Here is a 26,398-nt window from a genome sequence, read left to right as displayed (position 1 = left end):
TCCCCACACAAAAATACATTGTAGGGCTTCCCTGGTGGCATAGTGGTTAAGAATCTGCCTGCCAGTGCAGGGGACACGGGTTTGATCCCTGGTCCAGGAAGATCCCACATGCCACAGAGCAGCTAGGCCCGTGAGCCACAACTACTGAGCCCACATGCCACAACTACTGAAGCCCGTGCACCTAGAGCTCATGCTCCTCAACAAGAGAAGCCACCACAATGAGAAGCCTGCAAACCGCAAAGAAGAGTAGCCCCCACTCGCCGCAACAAGAGAAAAGCCCATGCACAGCAACGAAGACCCAATGCGGTCAGAAACAATAAATAAAATAAAATAATAAAATTAATAAATTTATTTTTAAAAAATTAAGGGAGAAATTAAGACATTCCCAGATAAACAAAAGCTGAGGGAGTTCATGACCATGACCTTCCCTGCAAGAATGCTCAGGGGAGTCCTGAGCACTAGACAGTAGTAACTCAAAGTCATATGGAGAAATAAAGATCTCAACAAAAGTCAACACATGGGCAATTATAAACGCTAGTAACAATGGTTTATAACTGCACTTTTTGTTTTCTACATGATTTAAGATACTATTATATTTAAAGAAAAAACCCAGTTATTAGTGTACAAGCTAATATTACTATATCTTTGGTTTGTAACTTCAAATTTTGTTTTCTACATAATATAAGAGACTAAAGAATTTTTTTTAATTATTAGTTTATGTTTGGGGGGCACACAATGTATAAAGGTGTAATACTGTGACATCAACAACCAAAAGGGGTGGGGACAGAGCTGTAAAGGAGCAAAGTTTTTGTTTGTTATTGAAGTTAAGCTGGTATAAATTTAAATTAGAGTATTATAACTTTAGGATATTAAATGTAACCCACGGTAACCACAAAGAAAATAACTAAAATATATACACAAAAGGAAATGAAAAAGGAATTTTAACATTTCAGTACAAAAAATCAACTAAATACAAAAGAAGACGGTAATGCAAGAAATGAGGGGGGAAAGTAATAAGGCAGAATAAAAACAAATAGCACAATGACAGAAGTAAGGCCCTTCTTATCAGCAATTACTTTAAACGTAAATGGGTTAAACTCTCTAATCAAAAGACAGAGATTGGCAGAATGGAGAAAACCATGTGATCCAACTATAGGATGTCTATGAGAGACTAACTTTAGATCCAAAGACACAAATAGGTTGAAAATGAAAGGATAAAAAAAGATATTCCATGGGGAGTTCCCTGGTTGCCTAGTGGTTAGGATTCCGGGCTTTCACTGCTGTGGCTCGGGTTCAATCCCTAGTTGGGGAACTGAGATCCCACAAGCCGTGCAGCATGGCCCCACCCAAAAAACCTAAAAACTACATTCCATGACAATAGTAACCAAAAGAGAGCAGGGGAAGCTATACTGATATCAGACAAAAAAGGCTTTAAATCAAAAAAGGTTACAAGAGACAAAGAAGGACATTTTATATTAATAAAAAATTTGAAACAGCAAGAAGATATAACAATTATAAACATTATATACCTAATGAAAGACCATTAAAACATATGAAGCAAAAACTGATAGGACTGAAGGGAGAAATAGTTCCACAATAATAGTTGGATACTTTAATAACCCACTCACAATAATGCATAGAACAACCAGACAGAAGACAAATAATGAAATAGAAGTCTTAACACAATTAGATCTAACAGACACATACAGAATACACTACCCAACAAGAGAATATTCTTTTCAAATGCACATGGGATTTTAACAGAGCTGACCATATGTTAGGCTACAAGTTAAGTCTTTAGAGATTTTAAAATATAGATATTATACAAAGTATCTTCTCTAACCACAGTGGGATGAACTTAGAAATAAATAACAGAATAAAAACTGGAAAATGCATGAAATTGCAGAAATTAAACAACACACTATTTTTTAAAATTTATTTTATTTTTATTTACTTTTGGCTGCGTTGGGTCCTTGCTGCAGAGCACAGGCTCCCTCCAGTTCCGGCAAGCAGGGGCCACTCTTCGCTGAAGTGCACGGGCCTCTCACCACAGTGGCCTCTCCTGTCACAGAACACAGGCTCCAGGCACTCGGGCTTCAATAATTGCAGCGCGTGGGCTCAGCAGCCATGGCTCACAGGCCCCAGAGCATAGGCTTAGCAGCTGTGGCACACAGGTCCAGTCACTCCGTGGCACGTGGGAGCCTCCCAGACCAGGGCCCAAACCCAGGTCCCCCGCATTGGCAGGCGGACTCCCAACCACTGTGCCACCAGGGAAGCCCAAACAACACACTTTTAAATCACTAATGTATTAACGAAGAATTCACAAGGAAAATTTAAAAATACTCAGAGATGAATAAAAATGAAAACACAACATGCCAAACTTATGGGACACAGTGAAAGTGGTGCTAAGGGAGGAAACTGATAGCTATAAGTATTTATATTAAAAAATGGGAAAGATCTCAAATCAACAACCTAACTTTACAACTTAAGAAAACTAGAAAAAAAAGAACTAAACCCAAAACTAGCATAAGGAAGGAAATAATAAAAATAAAACAGAAAATAGAAAAATGATAGAGAAAAATCAATGACACCAAAAGCTGGTTCTTCAAAAAGATTAATAAAATTGACAAATCTTTTGCTAGATGGACTAAGGAAAAAGAGAGACAACTTAAATTACTAAAACTAGAAAAGAGGGACTTCTCTGGCAGTCCAGTGATTAAGACTCTGTGCTTCCAATGCAGGGACCATGGGTTCGATCCCTGGTCAAGGACCTAAGATTCCACATGTCATGTGGTGCAGCCAAAAATATATATATATATATATTCACTAGTGAATTCTACCAAACATTTAAAGAAGTAATACCAATCCTTCTCAAAATTTTCTGAAAAGTTGAAAAGGAGAGAACATTTCCCAACCCATTCTATGAGGCCAGCATTACCCTGATACCAGAGCCAAACAAAGACACTATAAGAAAAGAAAAATATAGGTATCCCTTATGAGCACTGATGCAAAAATCTTCAACAAAAACCAAATGGAATTTATTCACGGAATACAAGGATGGTTCGACATAGGAAAATCAACCAATGTAATATGCCACATAAACAAAAGGAAGGAAAAAACCCACATGAACATCTCAACTGACACAGAAAAAGCATTTGACAAAATTGAACATCCCTTCATTATAAAAACACTCAGTGGGCTTCTCTGGTGGCGCAGTGGTTGAGAGTCCGCCTGCCGATGCAGGGGACACGGGTTCGTGCCCCGGTCCGGGAAGATCCCACATGCCGTGGAGCGGCTGGGCCCGTGAGCCGTGGCTGCTGAGCCTGCGCATCCGGGGCCTGTGCTCCACAACGGGAGGGGCCACAACAGTGAGAGGCCCGCGTACCACAAAAAAAACAAAAAAACAGTAAGCTAGGAATAGAAGGAATCTATCTCCACATAATAAAAACCTGCAGCAAACATCATACTCAATGATGAAAGACTGATAGTGATTCCTCTAACATTGGGAACAAGGTAAGGATGCCTGCTTTCACCACTTCTATTCAATATAGTACTGGAAGTTCTAGCCAGAGCAATTAGGTAAGAAAAAGAAACTGAAGGGGAAAAAATGAAATTTCTATCCAAAGAAGATTGGTAAAATTATTATGGCCAAGTTATACAGTGGAAAATTATGTGGCCATAAAAGGCCACACAGAAAAGTCATCCAAATTGGAAAGGAAGAAGTAAAATCATCTGTTTGCAGATATGATTTTTTATGCAGAAAATCCTAAAGGTTCCACAAAACAATTGTTAGAACTAATAAGTGAATTCATCAAAGTAGCAGGATACAAAGTCAACACACAAAATTCACCTTCATTCCTATACATGAACAATGAATAACCTGAAAAGGACATCACAAAAACGATTCCATTCACAATAACATCAAAAAGAATAAAATGCTTAGGAATTAACTTAACCAAGGAGGTAAAAGACCTGTACAATGAAAGCTACAAAACACTGCTGAATTAAAGAAGACATAAATTAATGGAAACACATCCCATGTTCATGAACTTGAAGACTTAATATTGTTAAAATGTCAATACTACTGAAAGCTAGCTATAGACTCAGTGCAATCCCTATCAAAATCTCAATGACATTTTTTTTTGCAGAAATATAAAAACCCAACTTAAAATTCACATGGAATTTCAAGGCACCTCAAATAGCCAAAACAATCTTGAAAAAGAACAAAACTAAATAAGAACCTGCCGTATTAAAAAAAAAAAAAAAGAACTAGAGGACCCACACTCCTTTTTTTTTTTTTTTTTTTTTTTTTTTTTTGCGGTACGCAGGCCTCTCACTGTTGTGGCCTCTCCCGTTGTGGAGCACAGGCTCCGGACACGCAGGCTCAGTGGCCATGGCTCACGGGACTAGCCGCTCCGCGGCATGTGGGATCTTCCTGGACCGGGGCACGAACCCGTGTCCCCTGCATCAGCAGGCGGATTCTCAACCACTGCACCACCAGGGAAGCCCCAAGGACCCACACTTCTTAATTTCAAAATTTACCACAAAGTGGCAGTAATCAAAAGAGTATGGTATTAGCATAAAGACAGACATGTAAACCAATGGAATAGAATAGAGAGCCCAGAAATAAACCCTCATGTATGTGGTAAAATGATTTTTGACAAGGGTGCCATGACCATTCAATGAGAAAAGGACAGTCTTTTCAACAAATGGTGCTATGAAAACTGGATATCCACATACAAAAGAATAAAGTTGGATCCTTACCTAATACCATACACAAAAATTAACTCACAATGGATAAATGTAAGACCTAAACCAATAAAACTCTTAGAAGAAAACAGAGGACAAAGCTTCACAACATTGGATTTGTCAATTATTTCTTGGATATGACACCAAAAGCACAGGTAACAAAAGAAAAATTAGACAAATTGGACTTCATGAAAATTAAACAATTTTGTACATCAAAAGACACTATCCAGAGTACAAAAAACAGGATGGAAGAAAATATTTGCAAATCATGTATCTGATAAGGATTTAATATCCAGAATATATAGAGAACTCCTAAAACTCAACAACAACAAAAAACCCAAACAACCTGATTGAAAAATGGGCAAAGGATTTGAATAGATATTTCTCCAAAGAAGACATATAAATGGCCGATAAGCACACGAAAAGATGCTCAACATTACTAATCATTGGGGAAACACAAATCAAGACTACAATGAAATACCACCTCACACCCATTAGGATGGCTGCTATCAAAAAACCAGAAAACAACAAGTACTGGTGAGAATGTGGAGAAATTGGAACCCTGTGCACTCACTGTTGGTGGGAAAGTAAGATGTTAAAGCTGCTTTGGAAAACAGTGTGGCAGCTCCTCAAAAAATTAAAAATAGAGTTACCATATGATCCAGCAATTCCACTTCTGGGTATAAACCCTAAAGAATTGCAAGTGCGGTCTTAAAGAGTTCACCTTTGTACACCCATGTTTGTAGCAGCATTATTTACCGAAGTTAAAACATAAAAGCAGCCCAAGTACTCACTGACAGGTGAATGGATAAGAAAAATACGGTACCTACATACAATGGAATATTATTCAATCATAAAAGGGAACAAAATTCTGATACATGTTGCAATATGGATGAACCTGGAAAACATTATGCTCAGTGAAAGAGGCCAGATGCAAGAAGACCAATATTGTATGATTCTACTTATATGAGGTACTTAGAGTCATCAAAATCATAAAGACAGAAAGTACAGGGGTGGTTGCCCGGGGCTAGGGAGGAGGGGAGCATAGGGAGTTGTTGTTTAATGGGTATAGAGTTTCAGTTTTACAAGATAAAGAGAGTTAAGGGGATGATCGTGGTGATGGTTGCACAACAGTGTGAATACATTTAATACCACTGAGCTGTACACTTAAAAATGGTTAAGATAGTAATTATGTTATATGAATTTTACCACAATTTTTAAAAAGTGGAAAAAAAAACATTGAAATTCTAGAAAAGGTAAAACTATAGTGAAAAAAGCAGATGGATGGCTCAGGGCCAGAGGGGTGTGGTTGGGGTAGACAGCAAAGGGGCATGAGGGATCACTTTTTGGGAGAAAGAAATGTTCAGTGACTTGATTGTGGTAGATGTTACAGAGGTGTATACATTTGTCAGAACTCATATAACTCTATTTGAAATGCATGCATTTTATTTTATATAAATTATAATTCAGGACTTCCCTGGTGGCACAGTGGTTAAGACTCCATGCTCCCAATGCAGGGAGCCTGGGTTCGATCCCTGGTCAGGGAACTAGATCTCACATGCATGCCGCAACTAAAAGTTCGCATGCCACAACTAAGGAACCTGCCGGCCGCAACTAAGACCTGGTGCAACCAAATAAATGATAAAATAAATAAATAATTTAAAAAATATATATATATATATAGGATTCTCATTTTAAAAAAAATTATACCTCAGAAAAGTGATTAAAACCTTTATACCAGGGCTTCCCTGGTGGCGCAGTGCTTAAGAATCCGCCTGCCAATGCAGGAGACACGGGTTCGAGCCCTGGTCCAGGAAGATCCCACATGCTGCGGAGTAACTAAGCCCGTGCGCCACAACTACTGAGCCCGTGCGCCACAACTACTGAAGCCCGCGCGCCTAGAGCCTGTGCTCCACAACAAGAGAAGCCCATGCACCGCAACGAAGAGTAGCCCTTGCTTGCCACAACTAGAGAAAGCCCATGCGCAGCAACAAAGACCCAACGCAGCCAAAAATAAATAAATAATAAATGAATTTTTTAAAAAAACCTTTATAACATTAAGAGACAAAAAAAATACACTGTGGACATTTCCAGTTTGACCTTATTATTTTTTATGGCCACGTAGGTTTCCACTGTTTAACTGCGCCAAAATAATTTTACCAATTCTCTCTGGATAGAAATTTAGTTTTTTTCCCCTTCAATTTCTTGTTGTTGTAAACAATGTTTCAGGATCATCCTTATAGTCACATCTCTGTGCACTTACCCAATTATTTCTTTAGCATAAATTCCCAGAAGTGGAACTTCTGGATCAAAGATATTTAATGACAATAGATAATGATACATTATGATCCAGAATCATACTAATTTACCCTCCCACCAGCTATGCACTAAGATTCCTATTAATCCCACGTTCTCACCAATGCAGCCTGTTATGTCATTATGATAGCTCCTTGTTTTGTTTTTTCTTGATCATTAGTAGGATTGAGCATCTTTTCAATATCATGGTCACTTATACTTCTATGAATTATCTATGTCCTTTTTTCTATTTCTGTCTGGGTCCACAATTACCTGTCTGTGTCCATCATTCTATTTCTATTCATTTCTATTTCTATTCATTTCTATTTCTTTCTTATTGATTTTAAGAGTTCCTTATACATTAAAGATATTAATGCTCTTTCATATATTTGCAAATGTTGACTCTTGGCTTGAGGTTTTCCTCCAATTTTATTTGTGGCACCTATTATTATTGAGAAATATTCAATTAAGGCAAATCTGTTAGTCTTTCCCTTTATGACTCCTGGATTTTATGTCTTGCTTAAAAAAAAGCCTCCCTTACCGAAAGAATATTTTAAAATATTCTCTCGTATTTTCTTATTGTGCTTTTATGGTTTTGTATTTAATCCAAACTGAAGTTAAATTTTGCACTTAATGTGAAGTAAAGTTCAAAAAAATTTTTTTTCATAGGCTGGCCAATACCACTGACTTGAAATGTTATTTTTGTCATATTACCAAATTCCTTCATATGTAAATAATATAAATATATATTTGTTCTTGGACCCTTTATTATGTTCTATTGACTTATGTTTCTATTTTTGTGCTATCCCACCCTGTTATACATAGCTTAATACTAATGGAAGATTATATTCAAGAATGCAAGTTTGGTTTGATGTTAGAAAATCTATTAGCATAGCTCACAGTTTTTGTTTTGTTTTGTTTTTTTGTTTTTGGCTGTGCCACACAGCATAAAATTCCCTGACCAGGGATCAGGCCCGTGCTCCTTGCAGTGGAAGCACAGAGTCTTAACCACTGGACTGCCAGGGAAGTGCCAGTGTAGTTCACGGTTTAAAAGAGAGATCTGAGGGACTGCCCTGGTGGTCCAGTGGGTAGGACTCCACGCTCCCAATGCACGGGGCCTGGGTTCGATCTCTGGCTGGGGAACTAGATCCTGCATGCATGCCTCAACTAAGAAGCCCACATGCCGCAACTAAGACCCGGCGCAGCCAAAATAAATTAATTAATAAAAACAGAATAAAATAAAATAAAGATCTGATATACATCAGTCCCGTTGCTCCCTCCAGTGGCTTCGCACCACACTCAAACGCATCCAAACTCCTTAGGGGAGTGACCAGGTCTCAAGCCCCTCTGAGGTGGCCTCCCAACCCCCTTTGTGAGCCCACGTGCTCATTCACTGCATTCCAGCAACTCTGGCCTTTTCCTCCTGCTCTAACACGCAGGGTATTTACACTTGCTGCTCCCCTGGCTCTCTGCATGACTCTCTCCTTCTCACCTTTCAGATCTCTGCTCATATGTAGCTTTCTCACAGAGTCCTTCCCTGGACACTGAGACTAAAGGACCCCCTCCCCTGGACCCTGACCCTCTCCATCACTCACACGGTTTATTTTATTCAGGCACTAATCACCATCAGAACTGCCTTGCTTATTCACTTGTTTTCTTCTTTACTATTATTATCCTCCACCCCCACCACACTCACAAGGTAAGGACTTTGTCTAATTATTCACCTTTACATCACCAGTGCCTGGAACACACAGCAGCCCCCTATAAATATCTGCTAGCTGGATGAATGATTGGAAGTAAATCATGCGATTATATCAATATTGCTAAAAAGTTATTTGCTCATTTAACAGACATGGCTAAAACTTTTATAAAATGTGTCAACATACCTTAAGAGGCAGGTAGATTATACAGCACAAGTACTGCTGTCAGTGAAGCCTTGGTTTCTATTCCAACACAACTGCTTCCCACTCGTGTATCCTTGAGAAAGTCATTTAAACTCTCTGAGCCTCAGTGTCCTCATCTATAAAATGCGAGAAGGAATGGTAATGAGAGTTGTTACAAGGCGTAAATGAAGTGATGTAAGTACAGTGCTTAACAGAATGTCTGAAACACAGTAAGCCTTCAACAAGGATTATATAATGTTACTTGAATGGCAATAAGAAAGGAGGAATTGAAGGAATCTTTTCCAAGAGGAGAAGAGAACTAATTATATACCGGTCACAAACATCAGGTCTAATGGTTTGGGCTAGAACCACTCCTGGGAGAGTCAGGAGTAAGAAAACGATGCCTGTTACAACCACTGTCCTTCAACATTGCTGGGGGCAGCGGTGGGGCTGGACCATGCAGAGAAATTGTTCAAAATAAGAGATGAAATTATTTGCATTGCAGTAATTCAAAAGCCTGAAGAGAGTTAACTGAAAAATGAGAACTACTGTGACTACTTAACATGTTGGTGGGATACAAGATAAAACACACAAAAATTGCCTTCTTTGACACCAACAAAATTCATAATAACAACAAGAACTATTTAAAAATACTTAGACACAAAGAAGAAATTGGCAAGATCTAGATAAGGAAAAATATATTTTTAGCAAAGGATCTAAAGAAAAACCTCAATAATGCCTCCATTAATCTGTGCACATTAATATGACTTAAACCAACACCCCATCCAGTTTTTTCCCCCTTGGTTTTGACATTCAGAAAAATAAAACAAAACAGCCAGAAGGGTCCTGAAAAAGTGTAAGGAGCATGGCCTCACCCTGGCCTATTTCTGAAGTTCCCAGAATAGTTTAGTCAGCTCTGTTGGGCACCACCTACCTCAAATTCATTGCACTAACTCTTCAATATCACCGTGAACTGAACGGTTAGAAAATGCTATTTTACTTGTTGCCAAGCTTCTTTTAGCATTTTCCACGTAGAAAGGTTCATCTCAAGTTAAAATGCCTGGGAAGACCAATTCAAATCCAAGGTCAGCGAGTGTTTTGGATCCTGGGGTCTGTATTCAGTTGCCCCCTCGTAAATGAATCACATTGGGACCCAGAGAGCTTTAGGGCTGGAGGGTGCGGGTCGATCTGTTTCAATGAGCTGCTGCCATCTGAAGCAGCAGGCATGACCTCTGCCCAGCCCCACGTCCTGTTTTCTCCTAGACCCGTGGACAAAGGATGGCTGACCCCCGCCCCCTGAGTTCCTGGGGCCCTGCTGGAGGGGCTGCCTAGGGCTGGACATCCTGCCTGCTGCAGGTGAGGAGCAGCTGGGGGCGGGCTCAGGGTCCTCAAGTGTCCACCTTAGCTGACGGAGGGACACATGGGGGCGGCCAGCCTTGGCAACAGGATCCACTCCAGTCCCCAGGGAGGGAAAGGAACATGAGCAGGTGGGGCTCTGCCTCTCAGTGCCTCGGCATCACTGTTCCCAGCAGAAAACAGTGCTGCCTGAGGGTCAGGAGCCTCTGCGCTTCCCAGAGGCCCCAGGAACACAAAAGAAAAGTAGCTGAGTAGCTGAACCAGCTCTCTCTTCCCTTTTGGCTCCTCCTTTCTTTCTTTCTTTTCTTCTTAAGTTAATAGACGTTAGTTTTTAGAGCAGTTTTAGGTTCACAGAAAAATCAAGTGGGAAATATAGAGATTTCCCTCTACCCCCAGCACACCTACACGCACCCTTCCCCAACCAGAGGGGCACATTGGTTACAATTGGTTGACTTACACTGACACGTCACTATCACCCAGAGTCCAGAGCTGACATTAGTGTCACTCGTGGTGCCATACATTCTATGGGTTTGGACAAATGTACAATGACATGAATCTACCACTGCAGTATCATACAGAGTAGTTTCAGTGCCCTAAAAATCCTCTGTGCTCTGCCACTTCATCCTCCCTCCTCGCCCCAAACCCCAGACGAACACTGATCCTTTTACTGTCTCCATAGCTTTGCCTTTTCCAGGAGGCCATAGGATTGGAATCATACCACACGCAGCTTTTCCAGATTGGTCTCTTTCATCCTTCCCCTCTCATGAGTGGAACTGTTCACAATCTCATCCCCATTTCCAGGTTACAAATGAGGATACCACGGCACAGAGCACTCAGGTGGCCTGTCCAGTGTTGCAGAGCCAGTAAGTGACAGAGCTCAGATTCGAGCCCAGGGCCCCTGCACCTGAGCAATGCTCCTGGCAGCAGGGACTACTGTCACCATCCAGCAACAAACAGTCCTTCCAACCCTGTCCCGGAGGCCAGATCAAGAGCCACCCGTAGTTCAGGGCAGGAGAAAGGGTGGGTCCCCATCCGCCCATCCCTTGAGGCTTGCTTAACCTGTCCCCAGGCCACTGATGGGGAGACAGAAGAAAGCAGACTCAGGCCCTCTCTCCACAGCTCCTGGCAGCAATCCCAGACTCCATGAGGAAGCAAGAGGTGCACACGGGCAGGGAGGCTGGCCAGGGCCACGGTGCTGGCTCCCCAGCCGAGCAGGTGAAAGCCCTAGTGGACCTGCTGGCTGGGAAGGGCAGTCAGGGCTCCCAGATCCTGCAGCCCCCTGACAGGACACCAGAGTCCCTGCTGAGGCCCCATGGCAATGGTAAGCAGACAGATAGGGATCCCTGGGCCCTCTTCCCCTCCCCCACCGGAGGGAGGGCCCTCTTCCCCCACCCTCCCCCATCCCTCCCCTCTGGCTTCTGTCCAGATTTGAGGATACAGAGGCACCGAGAGGCCCTTCTGAACAGGATGGGAGGCAGCCCTGAGCTGGGAAGCCCCTCCTCCAGGTTGACCAGCCTCCTGCTGGTGGAGGACCTGATGGACCTGCAGCTGAGGGAACACGACTTCACGCAGGTGGAGGCCACACGTGGGGGCTGGTGCTCCAACAGGACCATCGCCCTGGACAGGCTTTTCCTGCCTCTGTCGCGGGTGTCCATCCCGCCCCGCATCTCCATCACCATTGGGGTGGCTGGCGTGGGCAAGACCACCCTGGTGAGGAACTTTGTCTACCTCTGGGCCCGGGGGCAGATGGGCAAGGACTTCTCGCTGGTGCTGCCTTTGACCTTCCGGGATCTCAACACCCATGAGAAGCTGTCTGCAGACAGACTTGTCCGCTCTGTCTTCCCACACGCGGGGGAGACTGGCCTGGCGTCAGCAGCCCTAACCAAAGTCCTCCTCGTCCTGGATGGCCTGGATGAGTGTAAGATGCCCCTGGACTTCTCCAACACCGTGGCCTGCAGAGACCCCAAGAAGGAGATCCAAGTGGACCATCTGATCACCAACATCATCCGGGGCAACCTCTTCCCAGGTGTTTCTGTCTGGGTCACCTCCCGCCCCAGCGCGGCTGGCCAGATCCCGGGAGGCCTGGTGGACCGGATGACCGAGATCCGGGGCTTCAACGAGGAGGAGATCAAGATGTGTCTGGGGCAGATGTTCCCTGAGGACCAGGTCCTCTCGGGTTGGGTCCTGAGCCAGATGCAGGCTGACAGGCCCCTGTATCTGATGTGCGCCGTCCCAGCCTTCTGCCAGCTGGTGGGGTCGGTGCTGGGCCACCTGCACCGCAACAGGCCAGGGCTCCAGGATGCAGAGCCGTGGCCTCCAAGGACCCTGTGTGAACTCTACTCATGGTACTTCAGAATGGCCCTCAACAGGGAGGGGCAGGAGAAGGGCAAGGTGAGCCGCCGCATTGAGCAGCTGGCCCACGGCTGCCGCAAGATGGTGGGGACACTGGGCCGGCTGGCCTTCCACGGGCTGGTCAGGAAGAAGTACGTGTTCTACGAGCCAGACCTCAAGGTGTTCGGCGTGGACCTTGCTCTGCTGCAGACCGCCCCATGCAGCTGCTTCCTGCAGCGGGAGGAGACCCTGGCCTCCTCAGCAGTCTACTACTTCACCCACCTGTCCCTGCAGGAGTTTGTGGCAGCTGCCTACTACTACAGTGCGTCCAAGAGGGCCATCTTCGATCTCTTCACCGAGGGTGGCATGTCCTGGCCCCAGCTTGGCTTCCTCACGCACTTCAGGAGTGCGGCCCAGAGGGCCATGCAGGCCGAGGATGGGCGGCTCGATGTCTTCCTGCGCTTCCTCTCAGGCCTCTTGTCTCCGAGGGTCAACGCGCTGCTGGCCGGCTCCCTGCTGACCCAGGGCGAGCACCAGGGCTACCGGGCCCAGGTGGCCGAGCTCCTGAAGGGCTGCCTGCGCCCCAACACGGTGGTCTGCGCCCGGGCCATCAACGTCCTGCACTGCCTGCGCGAGCTGCAGCACACGGAGCTGGCCCACAGCGTGGAAGAGGCCATGGCAAGCGGGGGCCTGGCTGGGCTGACCAGCCCCCAACACCGCGCTGCCCTGGCCTACATCCTGCAGGTGTCCGATGTCTGCACCCAGGAGGCCAACCTGCCCCTGTACCTCAGCCAGGGGGTCCTCCAGAGCCTGCTGCCCCAGCTACTCTACTGCCGGAGTCTGAGGTGGGCGCCAGGGTGGGGCTGTGTGGGGCGTGTGGGCAGAGGAGAGAGCAGGGACCTGGAGGGCTCCTCCCCTCCACCATGCCCCTCTGTGTCCATGTCCTAGGGCTGCTGTAACATTTTAAGCCTGGGTGGCTTAAAATGACATGTTATTTTCTCCCAGTTCTGGAGGCTAGAGTCTAAGATCAAGGTGTCAGCAGGGCTGTGTTCCCTCTGAAACCTGTAGGGGAGGATCCTTGGGTCATTCTTGGCCTCTCCAGCCTTCAGTGTTTGCTGGCAATACTTGGCTTGTAGACGCATCACCACAGTCTCTGCCCTCCGAGGTCACACGGCCACCTTCTCCGTGTCTGTCTTCATGTAGAGCTCTCCTCTCTTGTGAGGACACCAGTCACACTGGGTTACAGGCCACCCCACCCCACCTCATCTTAACTCATTACCCTGCAATGACCCTATTTCCAAATAAGGTCACGTTCTTGAGGCACTGGGGGGTTATGACACCAACATATCTTATAGGGGTATACAATTCAACCTACAACACCCTGTAAACCATCCCAATGCTGACAGGCCATACCCATTCACTCCACTCTCAGCCCATCACCCTCTGTCCATTCTCTGGACCCTGGTGGGGGGAAGGGAAGGCTTAGGACAAGGGTCATTCAGGACCTCAGAGTAGCTTCTACAACCTCAGAAGGAGGAGAGCTAGCAACTGGTGTCCTGCACACGCATACAGACTGCGGGGCTGCTGGGAAGACATCCCTGTGGGTAGGAAGCCCAGGGTTTACACCACTGAGCCTCCCAAGTCACTCTTCTAGGAAAACTCTGAGCATGTGGGTGTGCTGGCACGGGTCTCTGAACCTCACAGTGGGGGCTGCACTGGGATGGAGAGGAGGGGGAGGGAAAGGATCTCAGCCTGGGTGTCTGTGGAGCGCCCCCTCCGCTGCCTGATGCCAGCCCTCTGCCAGGGGCCTCATCCCACTTGCCCATGGGCAGTGGGACTGTTCATTATTGCTGTTCCTCCTGACCAGGCTGGACACCAACCAGTTCCAGGACCCCATGATGGAACTGCTGGGCAGTGTGCTGAGTGGGAAGGACTGTCGCATTCAGAGGATCAGGTAACGCCGACCCAGGAGACCTTGCCCAGGCTGCCCACCTGTCTAGGTGTCCGGGGCTCTTTTCACATCCTCCTCTCTGCTCAAATGGCCAGGGGTGCTTTCAAAGTGAAGTGTCATTGAGGCGTGTGGCTCAGGATGCAGGCTGCTTGTTTCTGCTCATTCCAGAAAGTTCCAGAGGCTCAGGTACCTCATCTGTAAGAAGAGGCAAAGGATACGGTATGGGTCAGATACTATCGTGGATACAGAACCATTTCTCCAGATGCTGTCTGTGCGGACATACCACCAAGTCTGATTTACTCTAAATGCCTCACAAAGTTTGCCCTCAAATGGTATTTTGAGCACAGGATTGCATCTTTAAATAACACACAAATTTTTAAATTAATATCAATTAAAACAATTTTAAATTTAAACATTGCATCTTTAATGACATAATTAGATGAGAGTTTATATGCTGATTGCAGAACTGATCTATGTGCTAATGAAATCACTCCTACATCCGGTTGGCCAAAAAATTCGTTTGTGTTTTTCTACATCATCTTATGAGAACCCGAACAAACTTTTTGGCCAACCCAATAACATCCAAGTGTGAGTTAACACCCTGATTTGTAGTTGAATCGATGTGATGACCTGAGGGTGGCTTTAGGAGAACTAGGGAGGTGAGTTTAGAGAACAGGACCCAGAGAGTAATTTTTCATCCTCACACAAGCCTCCAGCTTTTGAAATAATCTTTTTCTGAGGAGACAAGAATATAGAATGAGTCCAGAGCAAAAGTAAGTCTTTGAGGATAGTGGTTAGAGTAGTGGTGAGCTCCATGTGACCTTGAACAGACACCTCTGTGCCTAAGAAGGGTAAACGGTATGGGTTCAGGGGTCCCCATGACCACTCTCAGGTTCAGTGAACTCAAAGAACTCAGAAAACCAATTATACCCACAATTACGGTTCATTACACTGAAAGGATACACATTAAAATCTGCAAAGGGAACAGCCCTTGGGGCAGGGTCCCAGAGACCAGGCCAAGCTTCCAGCCGCTCTCTCCCAGCGGAGCTGAACAGAGAGCGCTTCCTACTCCCAGAGACCATGTGTGACAACACACACAGAGCATTCCAACCAGGGAAGCTCACCCAAGCCTTGGTGTCCAGGGTTATTACTGGGGGTTGGTCGTGAAGACACACCTGCCCACCGCATGCTGACCTTAGTCTCCAGCCCCTCCAGAGGTCAAGCTGACACTGCATGACCATAAATCCCATTGTGAGATAGACTATCCATCAAGGCCCAAGGCCCCCAGGTAAACAGAGACATTCCTACCAGGCAGGACATTCCAAGGGCTTAGAGGTCACCTCTCAGGAGCAGGGGCCAAGGTTAATCCTTTACTGCACACTGCCTCTTAGGGTTGCCACGAGGCTACATGAGTTAATTCACGTAAAGTGCTCAGGACAGGACAGCCACAGAGGAAGCACCGTGTAAGAGCCAGCTGTTAACTAGCAGGATCCTCTTGTTAGCCAGAAATTTAAATGCAATCTCTTTGAAAGAAACAAAATAATGACAATTTCTCATTATGAATATAGTTTCCTTCATGAGAACCTTCAGCAAAATAGCCAACTTTCAGTGTTTTGCTTAAAGGAATCTAGATAGTACTCAGAGATTTTTCTGAACAAAGCCAAAAACAACTTCTCTGGCCACACTCTCTCCTTCACCTCTCTATAGTTGGTCCTCAGTGCCACAACCCTGTTTGAAACATCCAAGGTATCCTTCATGAAATATTGTTTATAAAATGTTACAAAAGTCCTGGGGGTAGGGGATGGGGACAGAGGCTCTCTAGAAGCTGAGAACAGTTATATAGAAGGTGGTGGTCTGGATGAACAGTCTTCAAACTTTTTTTAAGTGATAGAACGCTTTTTAAAAGTGGCATATGAGGGACTTCCCTGGTGGCACAGTGGTTAAGAATCCTCCTGCCAACGCAGGGGACACGGGTTCAAGCCCTGGTCTAGGAAGATCTCACATGCCGCGGAGAAGCTAAGTCCAGGCACCACAACTACTGGGCCTGCCCTCTAGAGCCCACAAGCCACAACTACTGAGCCCACGTGCCACAACTACTGAAGCCTGCATGCCTAGAGCCCCTGCTCCACAATGAGAAGCCACTGCAATGAGAAACCCGTGCACTGCAACGAAGAGTAGCCCCCACTCGCTTCAACTAGAGAAAGCCCATGCGCAGCAACGAAGACCCAACGCCGTCAAATATAAATAAAAAAGTGGCATATGAGGCAGAATCCCAATTAGACAGGCAAACAAAAGGGGGGCTGCTGGGATTCAAAGAAGTGGGAGGCAGGGCCTAGGCAGTTGGTTTCCCCTCAGCCTCCTGAAGCTTTTCTGAAGAAACTTAGGGTCCGTTGAAACATAGCTTGAAAAGCACTGGGGATTCCAATTGCATCCCATGGGGCTGTCTCACATTTTAAAATGCCTAAGAACCTCAACAGATATCATTTCTGAAACTGGGTGTATGAAGGAACATTAAGTGGATCCCCATTGTGTTCCTGGAATGCCTTTTTTTGGCCACACCACGTGTCTTGTGGGATCTTAATTCCTTGACCAGGGATCAAACCCATGCCCTTGTCAATGAAAGCAGAGTCTTAACCACTGGACCACTGGGGAATTCCCTGGAATGCCCTTTCAAGGCAGATACAGACGTACATTTTGTTACTTCAAAGTTAATTTTATAATAACTCTACCATTTTCCTTTCTTGGATTAGAGAAAGGGCTGGGGTCAGGGGTGTGCTGGAACCGACTTCAGCCACAAGTTCATGAGAGCTGATTGTTACATTTTCGGAATTTTTACAAGCTGAGAGTGCTTGAAATTGGCCATGATGGGAGTATTTACACCATGGAAATTAGCCAACCCAACAAATCATGATTTTTGTATTTTGTTTCTTCCTGACAGCTGGTTTTCCAGCACACCCCTGGCTGGGAATCCCATGGTAGTCTTCAGTAATTGCCCGTACCCTCTGCTGCGCTGTTGGGGTAGGTGGTGTTGTGCTGGATTCTGGTCATACTTCCCACTGGGACCCTCTGCTGGTGTGAGGGTCTGTCCACCCACTCTGGCCCTACCTTGCCCATCTCAGAGGCTTTCCTTGGCCTGGCTTACCTGATCTCCACCTGAGTCCAGGCCCCGATGATGTTATGGTGGCTGACGGGTTTGGATCCCAGGCCTCGCGTTGCAGGATAGGCGGCAAGATTTACAGACCTTCATTAACCACTCCTCTCCCTCTCTTTGGGCAGCTTGGCTGAGAACCAGATCAGTAACAAAGGGGCGAAAGCTCTGGCCAGATCCCTCCTCGTCAACAGAAGTTTGACCACTCTGGAGTAAGTAGGACCCTTCACCCCTGGGACAGGGAGAGAGTGTTGAGCCATCTTGTGAAGTCCCCTAGACCACACTCTTCCCAGGATGGGTTGGAAGGACAGCTGAGCAAGCAAAGTCTTGACTCCTGCTCAGCTGCTGGGACTCACCCAGTGAAGCGCCAGAATTTTGGCCTTGAACCTGGTGTTATCATCTCTTCACACTTGGCCCAAGCCCACTAGTCCATCAGATCCTGCTTTCTTCTCCCCATCACATGGGGCCATCTTGGGGAACTCCTTCCTCGATTGCCTAAATAAGGATCTCTGCCCCAGTTCTACAGAACGTGAAATCCTAAACCCTGATGCATTCTTTTCGAGGAGCATGTATTTAAAGGTCCATGTAACTTCTGTTCCTCCTTCCCTCCCTGGGAATTGGCTAAAAGAGAATGGTTCTTCCTCTCTCTTCCTCTGCCAGCCTCCGCAGTAACTCCATTGGACCTCAAGGGGCCAAGGCACTGGCAGATGCTCTGAAGATCAACCGCACTCTGGCCTCTCTGTGGTACGTGTCACCCGCTCCCTGTCTCTCTGCCCCCAGGAGGTGGCCCAGAGAACCCTCTCATCAGGTGCCACCCATGGAGTGGGAGGTAATTCAAAACGGCGACCATGAGATAGTGGCTCCCACCCAGTGGATGCCAGGGGATCTTGTATCCTAAGCAAGTTTCTAAGTTCAGCTCTTCCCTAGTTATTATGCCTGTGTTTATGGCCTGAACAGGGGATGGAGGAGAAGAGGGGTGGAGGTATATGGAGGTTTGAAGGACAAAATAATCTATGAGGGAAAGCTCTTGTCCTACATTGAGTAGGAAATCCCCAAGGCCATGGCATCAGAATGATCCCCTGCGGTGTTTTCCAAGACACTGAAATCCCATCTTCCAGATGGTTCCTATGGTGTGGTGTGGTTTGCTGGGCTCCTTTTAGGGGCCAGTGGTTGTATCCATCCTTAGCAGAGTGTGTCCTGTCATTTTGTTTTGTCTTGTTCATTTATATATTTATTTTTATTGAAGCGAAATTCACATAAAATTCATCATTTTAAAGTGTACAATTCAATGGCATTTAGTATATTCACAGTTGTGCAACCAACACCTCTATCTAGTTCCAAAATATTTGCATCACCCTAAAGGGAGACACTATACCCATTAGCAATCACTTCCCATTCTCCCTTCCCCTCAGCCCCTGGCAACCACCAATCTGCTTTCTGTATGTTTACCTATTCTGGATATTTCATATAAATGGAATCAAAAAATAAGACTTTTTGTGTCTTTCTTCTTTCACTTAGTATAATGTTTTCAAGGTTCATCCACGTTGTAGCATGCGCCAGTATTTCATTCCATTTCATGGCTGAATAATATTCCATTACATGAACAGACCACAATTTGTTCATCCATTCATCAGCTGATGGACACTTGGGTTGTTTCCACCTTGTGGCTATTGTGCTGTACACATCTCTGTACAAGTATTTGAGGACTTTTTTTCAATCCTTTTGGGTAGATATACGTAGGAGTGGAATTTGCTGGGTCACACGGTAACCCTATATTTAACCTTTTGAGTAACTGTCAGACTGCTTTCCTCAAAGGCCATACCATTTGACATTCCCACCAGCAGCGGATGAGGGTTCCAATTTCTCCACATCCTCACCAACACCTGGGTGCTGTGGCTTTTAGCTGTAATTGGGACTATCAATGACCTTGTCATTGTGATCCACATACCATGGGCACCTTGTCCCCAGTCAGCAGGCAAGTACTTAGAGACCCAGAGGAAAACCTAAGGCCAAAGCAGCAGTGGGAAGGGCCAGTTGTTTTCCCACTTCCTGGGTAGTGGGGGTGAGGGCATGCCAGGCACCGTCCTATGCTCCATCAGTGATGCACCTCTTTGCTTCCACAGCCTCCAGAGCAACAGGATCAGGGATGACGGTGCCAGGTCCATGGCTGAGGCCTTGGCTGCCAACCGGACCCTCTCCGTGCTGCAGTGAGTGGGCATGCTGGCTGGCAGAGAACGTTTTCTCTTCTCTCTTCTCCCTTCTCCTCCAAGGGCCTGTCTGTTTTCTGCATGGAGGGATGGATGGGACAAAGCCCTGAGGCTTTCTGATCCATCTGGATGGCCCCTGGAAAATCTGATGTCCACTGCTTTTCCAGAGAACAGGTGTGGGGGAAATAATTAAAAATAAAGCCTCCTGCCAACCCAGAAAATCCTCTCCACAAATGTAGAAAAGTATGAAACAGCTTAATTACTGGAATAAGCATTCAGTTAGCCTGCAATGAGCATCAAAGTCAATCCACCAATGGGATGGCAAAGACAGAAAAGAATCTCACCCTTTCCTACAGTCGAGCAGATACAACCCATTACATAAGTGTCTTCAAGAAAAACCACAACTTGCCCTCAAATAAGAGGACTGGACAGAACCATTTGTCACACTTACCTTATACTAAATTTGCCTGTTATTTGGGGGAAGCCATCTGTGTTTGCTAACTGCATTTATCACAAGGAAAAGAAAACTTCTCACATCTTTATGACCAGCAGGTACTTACAGCTTGGAGCAGGTGCTCTCTTACTTGATGTGCACAGTTCAAAGAGATGGCTCCAAGGCCCTTACAAAAGATATTCCGAGGCTATAAACTTGCCAAGAGGTTTACTTCTAGCTCTTAAAAAGATTTACACACTCTCAAAGGGACAGGGAAAGGATTTACAATCCCAAGTTTGCTCAAGGAAATACTCTAAGGGAGGGGAGGGGAGGGGTTTTTTCCCTTTGTAACCAGGGAAAATTCCATTTTGTTTAGAGTGTATTTAGCCTCACACAGAAGAGGTCCTGCCCTGCCTGTCCTTCTAGGATGAGCACAGGGTTTCTCCTGTAACATCTCCCTCCTCCACATTTAGTATAAAAGGAAGAAGCTTTTGAAGACGAGGCGCCTAAGGGAGGGTCTGCCCTTGGGAGGACTGCAGGGTTGCAGGGCAGGCTGCTGGCTGGTCTGGTTGGAGGCAGACTGCTGAGTGTTGAGAAGGCTGGTCAGGTGAGGGGCCAGTGGGACTTCTACATGGAAATCTCCAGTTTGGAGGTTGCTGGATATTAACAGTGTCCGCTGGTCACTGCTTTCTGGCCCCTGAAGGGAAGGCCCAATGGTTCTTGCCTCAACTCTTCACATCAGTCTATTAGCAACACTTTGGCAACAATCCACAGACCTTTCCTGGAGACCCCTCCCCCCATGCTGTGGTAAACAGAGAGGCACTTGAGTAGTCTCTGACCTCTCACCTTGAACCAGACTGTCCTTAGCCTGGGAATGGCTGTGACCAGCTTTGTTGAAGGACCCCTCTCCTACAGCCTGCAGAAGAACAGCATCGGGCCAGCGGGAACCCAGCAGATGGCAGATGCCCTGAAGCAGAACAGGAGTCTGAAGGAGCTCATGTGAGAAATGCAGAAGGGCCAAACTGGTATCCTCCATGCCTGGCACAATGCCCAGCCCATCACAAATATTTGTGAACAAGGGGTTGGATGGATGGGTGGATGGATGGATGAGTGGGCAGATGAGTGGGTGGGTGAGTGGATGGATGGATGAATGGATGAGTGAGTAAGTGGGTGAGTGGATGGATGAATGAATGTGTGGGCACAAGATAGCTGGCTTTGGACTCCAAAGCCCTGGACCAGGAGAATGGAGATCCAGATTCCCAGGAATGAGTGAGCCCCAACTGTCTCAGACTCACATTTACTGCCTTCCCAGCTGGTAGAAGAAAACACCATCCCAGCCACCTTCACATAAAGTTATCACAAATACCCCTCACTAAAGAGTTGGCCCTGCCAACCCTGTCAAGGAGCGAAGAAAGACTTTGCTACCTTGATCTCTTACGGAGGCTACCCACCAACCAGCCTCAGGCAGAAGAAACTGTGCCCTGGGCACCCTTGAGACAACAGAGACAGCCCTTCCCTGGAGGGCTTCCTGGACTCTGATCCCCCAGCTTCGCCCTACCAGGCTGCTCCACCCATGTCCCATCTCTTGCAGGTTCTCCAGTAACAGCATTGGCGATGGAGGTGCCAAGGCCCTGGCGGAGACCCTGAAGGTGAACCAGGGCCTGAAGAGCCTGGAGTGAGTCTCCAGGGGTGGCTGTGGGCAGAGGGTGACTCCCCACCTGGGTTCCCCATCCAGCAGGTGGGTGGGTCCTGGAGGAGGGCTGTCAGTCAGGACCAGTTCCTTGTCAGAACCCAATCAACCACCAACCCTGGGCATACTGTGATCTTAGTGTCTCCCTCCAGCCCACCCCAGTGGACAGTCAGGGTCGGCGCTGGTTCTGGAATTTTCAGTGACAAGCACTGAGTGTACTTTAGAAGCTGGCACAGGTGGCTGCAGAGGGGGCTGGCTCCAAGGGCCTTGGTGGGGATTGGGGAGTTCAGTGCTATCCCCATAATGGGGACACTCAGCTGCACCACTTTCTCTGGGGGCTGCAGACACATGTCCCCCCCCCCAGAAGCCTTGTGGAGCCACTCAAATCAAGGCACTGGTTGTGCTAGACCCACCTGCCCTGACCTAGCAGGAGCCAGAATGCGGGGAACGGGATGAGAAAGGCCGTGGGGGCAGCACAGGGTTCCCCCAACTCCCTGCTGAACTCAGTGCCTGCAGCCGCAGGCTGGACTCCCTCCGCATCCTGAGACAGCCACGTCAAAGTGCGCCCTGTCCTCTGTCTGCAGCCTGCAAAGCAATTCCATCAGTGATCTGGGAGTGGCAGCGCTGATGGAAGCCCTCTGCACCAACCAGATGCTCCTCAGCCTCAAGTAAGTCCCTGCCTCACTCTCCATCTGAGGGCGTCCCTTTGGCCAGGGTGTCTGAAGGGACTTTGGGGCGTGGAAGGAAAGGCTGGTGCTGAGAAGCCCACACCCCCACCCCCAGGGGCCTGTGATGGGGAAGATCTATGGTTGGGCAGCTTGGTTCTGGAGCCTGGCAGCCGGCGCTCCCCCTGTTCACTGGGGAGGCAGGGGCAGCTCTGGCCCTCAGCTGGCCGTATCTGCAGCTCCCTTCCTACGGGCAAGCCTGCAGGCCCCCAAGCATGCTGGCCTTCCCCTCCCTTCACACCTCTGAGGTCCTGTCATCTTATCCTCTTCCTCCTGGACTGTCTGTCCTACTGCTGACAGTCCTGGGGGTGTGTGGGGACATCTGGCTGGTGAGCAGTCGGAGGGGGACTTCCTAGAGCAGGCTCTTCCCACCTTGGCCCAGGTTCCACCTGGGGCTCTCAGCTTCTCACAGCCTGAGCACCTGGCAGGCCTCCCCTGTCAGTCAGCAGTTCACGGTCCTCTCTTTCCTCAGCCTGCGAGAAAACTCCATCAGCCCGGAGGGAGCCCAGGATCTGGCTCGCACTCTCCGCACCAACAGCACCCTGAAGAGCCTGGAGTACGTGATGGGGGCAGGCTGTGCTTCCTAAGGCTCTTTATGCCACCTAGGGCCTCACTCACCCAGAGCTGGGAGTCGATGGCAGACCCTTGGGGCCCCCGCCATTGTGCGGGAAGGACCTGGTTGGTGGGGGGACTGGGAGACCTGCTGCCCGGTGGCAACCCTGACACAAGTCCCCCGCTCTATGTCGTAAATTACAGGAGGATGAAGTGAGTGGCAACACTCTCCCTGCCCTGACCCCCCCGACCCCCACTCCCTGGCAACAATATATGAGCAAGTGGGAGGGGCTCCCAGAACAGGGATCAGGAATGAGTGAGTCCCCAGGCGGCTCTGGCCACCTCCTGGCAGGTGACCTGTCGTGGAAGCTCACTGAACAGAGCCTGCCCCCTGCCCCCCACCCCCCATGGGCTTGCCAGGATGCAGTTCAATGGTCCAGGACACATGCTGGACACAGCACCTGGTACATTCAAGTACCCCAAGAGCGTGAGCCAGGCAATCCCAGGAGACACGATGAAGTCCTGGGGTGGGGGGGTTGGGGACAACACGGCAGAGGTCTGGATCCCCCAGTGAGCAAGAACGGGGGCTGCACTGCCAGCTCCCACTCACTTGCCCCTGTTCCCCTCCTCCCAGCCTGACAGCCAACCTGCTCCACGACCAGGGCGCCCAGGCCATCGCAGTGGCAGTGAGAGAAAACTGTGCCCTCACATCCCTTCAGTGAGTCTTCGACGCACCCTCCCTGCCCTGTCCATTTGTCCGCTCACAGAGCTGCAGGACCACTCAAACCAGGGGAGGCAGAAGGCCAAGTTCGGCTTAGGGCCCCGGCCCCACCCCCGCCAGCAACATGGCCTCAGGGCCTTTAGGCTGTGCCCTGCCCCCTGCTCTGCTCCCTGGGGCCGTTCACCGGAGAGAGGCCAATGGTGGGAGGTGTGTGCCCACGCTGTGCTTCTGTCACATGCTTCATGCAGGGCCACCTGGAGTCTATTTGAGCCTGTCCCTGTGCCCTCCACTAACCAGAGTGCACGTAGGCCCCTTGGGACTAGCCTGAGGGGGGCTGCAGGCATTCCGCCCACCTTGGTCAGGACCTCGTCCTTCAGGGACCCCATTCCCTGTGGTCACTCTCCCAGGAGAAGCCCCTTCTTTCTGGAGCCCCTAGGACCTCCTGGGCTCTGCCATGGGCCACGCAGTCATGTGTGTGTGTCTGCCCAGCCTGCAGTGGAACTTTATCCAGGCCGGCGCCGCCAAGGCCCTGGGACAAGCACTACAGCTCAACACGAGCCTCACCAGCCTTGAGTAAGTGGGGCCTCCGCAGGGGGGGAGAGGGGGCAGGGAAATCTGCAACCTCGGTGCCCACCAGGTGCAGGGCTCACACCCTCAGCACACAGCCTCCTCTGCTCTAAAGCTAGCGGTCAGGTTTCCATCTCATCTGCTATTTAAAAAAAAGCAGCTTTGTTGAGGGCTTCCCTGGTGGTGCAGTGGTTGAGAGTCCGCCTGCCGATGCAGGGGACATGGGTTTGTGCCCCGGTCTGGGAGGATCCCACATGCCGCGGAGCGGCTGGGCCCGTGAGCCATGGCCGCTGAGCCTGCGTGTCTGGAGCCTGTGCTCCACAGCGGGAGGGGCTGCAACAGTGAGAGGCCCGCATACTGCAAAAAAACCCAAAAAACAACGGCTTTGTTGAGATATAATACACCCATTTAAGGTGTACATGTCGCTAGTTTCTAGTATATTCACAGAGTTGTGCAATATCACTGCAATCAATTTTAGGACCTTTCAATCACCCCAAAAGAAACTTCATACTCATTAGCAGTCACTCCCCATTCCCCTGCCCCCAACCAAGTCCCCCAGTTCCCTAATCTACTGTCTCTATGGATTTACCTGTTTTGGACATTTCATGTAAATGAAGTCTTTCGTGACTCACATCTTTCATTTAGTATAATGTTTTCAAGGTTCATCTGCATTGCAGCATGTATCACTACTTCATTCCTTTTTATGAGTAAATAATATTCCACTGCATGGATAGACATGTTTATCCACTCACCCACTGATGGACACTTGGGTTGTTTCCACTTTTTGGCTATTATGAATAATGCTGCCGTGAGCATTCATAGAGAAGTTTCCGTGTGGACACATGCTTTTAATTCTCTTGTGTGTACACCTGGGAGCAGAACTGCTGGGTCAGATGGTCACTCCGTGTTGAACCTTTGAGCCTCATCTGCTTTTCATGCCGAATACTTCTCCCTCAACTTCCAAGATATTCCTCGTCTGGCTGGCCCTTCCGTTTGACTCTAAATACAGTACTCCTCAAGGTTCTGTCCTGGGTCATCTTCCCTTGAATGATGTCTCTTTCTAGAAGCTCCTCCTAACCCAGGGCTCCAATTCCCTTCAAAGTCCTGGTGGCCCCCACATCTACAGCTCAGACCTCTCTCCTGAGCTCCAGACCCACGTGTCCACTGCCCACTCCACTTCCCACTGACTTATCTCCCCCACAAGTCTGCTTCTTGGCTCCTCACCTTGTGAGGGGATCCAGCAACCAACTGTGCAAGCTAGAAACATCGCCTTCTCACTTCCCACCTGCACCCCATCTCCAAATCCTGTCAATTCTTCCCCCAATGTTCCACCCACCCACCCTCTACCCTCACGGCCGCTGTCCAGGCCGCCAGCAGCACTCACCTGCATCACTGCCACAGCCTCCGCATCCGTCCATCTTCATACTGCTGGCCAAAGATCTTTCCCAAAAGTAAATCTGTTCCCATCCTAGACAAGATGTTTAAATGGCTGCCTGGTGCCTGCAGAGTGAAGTCCAACCCTTAGCGTGGCTTCCAAGGCCCCTAAAGATCTGCTTCCTTTGCACCCCCTCAGCCTCATTACACACTCCAACAACTCAACTCGATTTCTTTGGTTTCCTTAGATGTGCCAGGCCCTCCCCCATCTCTCACCTGCAGGTTTGGTTTAGACCTATTTCTGCTGGGCAGCCTCTGTGACCACACTGGGGAAGGAGACTCCACAGGGCCCTTCTAGCACCCTGCAGTTGGTAACTCTCATCTGTCTCCCCACCTGAGTTCCAAGAAGCTGGAAC

At 47.9% G+C, this 26,398-nt stretch overlaps 1 protein-coding gene and 1 long non-coding RNA gene across 3 annotated transcripts in view; one reads left to right on the top strand and one right to left on the bottom strand.

The window, feature by feature from the left end:
- LOC117201490 (uncharacterized) overlaps positions 1-26,156 on the bottom strand; it is a 40,060-nt gene extending 13,904 nt beyond the window's left edge. Inside the window, exons 1-3 of the long non-coding RNA XR_004483539.2 lie at positions 25,993-26,156; positions 14,607-14,760; positions 8,931-9,064 (exon numbers count right to left, since the gene is read on the bottom strand). This is a non-coding gene — a long non-coding RNA (uncharacterized LOC117201490). The remainder of the gene's footprint in view (positions 1-8,930; positions 9,065-14,606; positions 14,761-25,992) is intronic.
- The window catches only part of NLRC3 (NLR family CARD domain containing 3), a 37,337-nt gene that overhangs the window by 6,459 nt on the left and 4,480 nt on the right, over positions 1-26,398 (top strand). Inside the window, exons 2-15 of one of the 2 annotated variants that reach the window (XM_033428946.2) lie at positions 10,191-10,283; positions 11,085-11,146; positions 11,403-11,604; positions 11,710-13,459; positions 14,482-14,568; positions 17,842-17,925; positions 18,374-18,457; positions 19,837-19,920; positions 21,269-21,352; positions 21,945-22,028; positions 22,628-22,711; positions 23,241-23,324; positions 23,955-24,038; positions 24,531-24,614. In XM_033428946.2, the coding sequence (XP_033284837.1) occupies positions 11,427-11,604; positions 11,710-13,459; positions 14,482-14,568; positions 17,842-17,925; positions 18,374-18,457; positions 19,837-19,920; positions 21,269-21,352; positions 21,945-22,028; positions 22,628-22,711; positions 23,241-23,324; positions 23,955-24,038; positions 24,531-24,614 (2,771 nt within the window). In that variant the 5' untranslated portion in view covers positions 10,191-10,283; positions 11,085-11,146; positions 11,403-11,426. The remainder of the gene's footprint in view (positions 1-10,190; positions 10,284-11,084; positions 11,147-11,402; positions 11,605-11,709; positions 13,460-14,481; positions 14,569-17,841; positions 17,926-18,373; positions 18,458-19,836; positions 19,921-21,268; positions 21,353-21,944; positions 22,029-22,627; positions 22,712-23,240; positions 23,325-23,954; positions 24,039-24,530; positions 24,615-26,398) is intronic. The other variant, XM_033428948.2, reaches the window with a different exon arrangement.

Source organism: Orcinus orca, chromosome 16, assembly GCF_937001465.1.
Source record: "Orcinus orca chromosome 16, mOrcOrc1.1, whole genome shotgun sequence".
NCBI classification, from domain to species: Eukaryota; Metazoa; Chordata; class Mammalia; order Artiodactyla; family Delphinidae; genus Orcinus; species Orcinus orca.
This window is presented reverse-complemented; position numbering and strand designations above follow the sequence as displayed.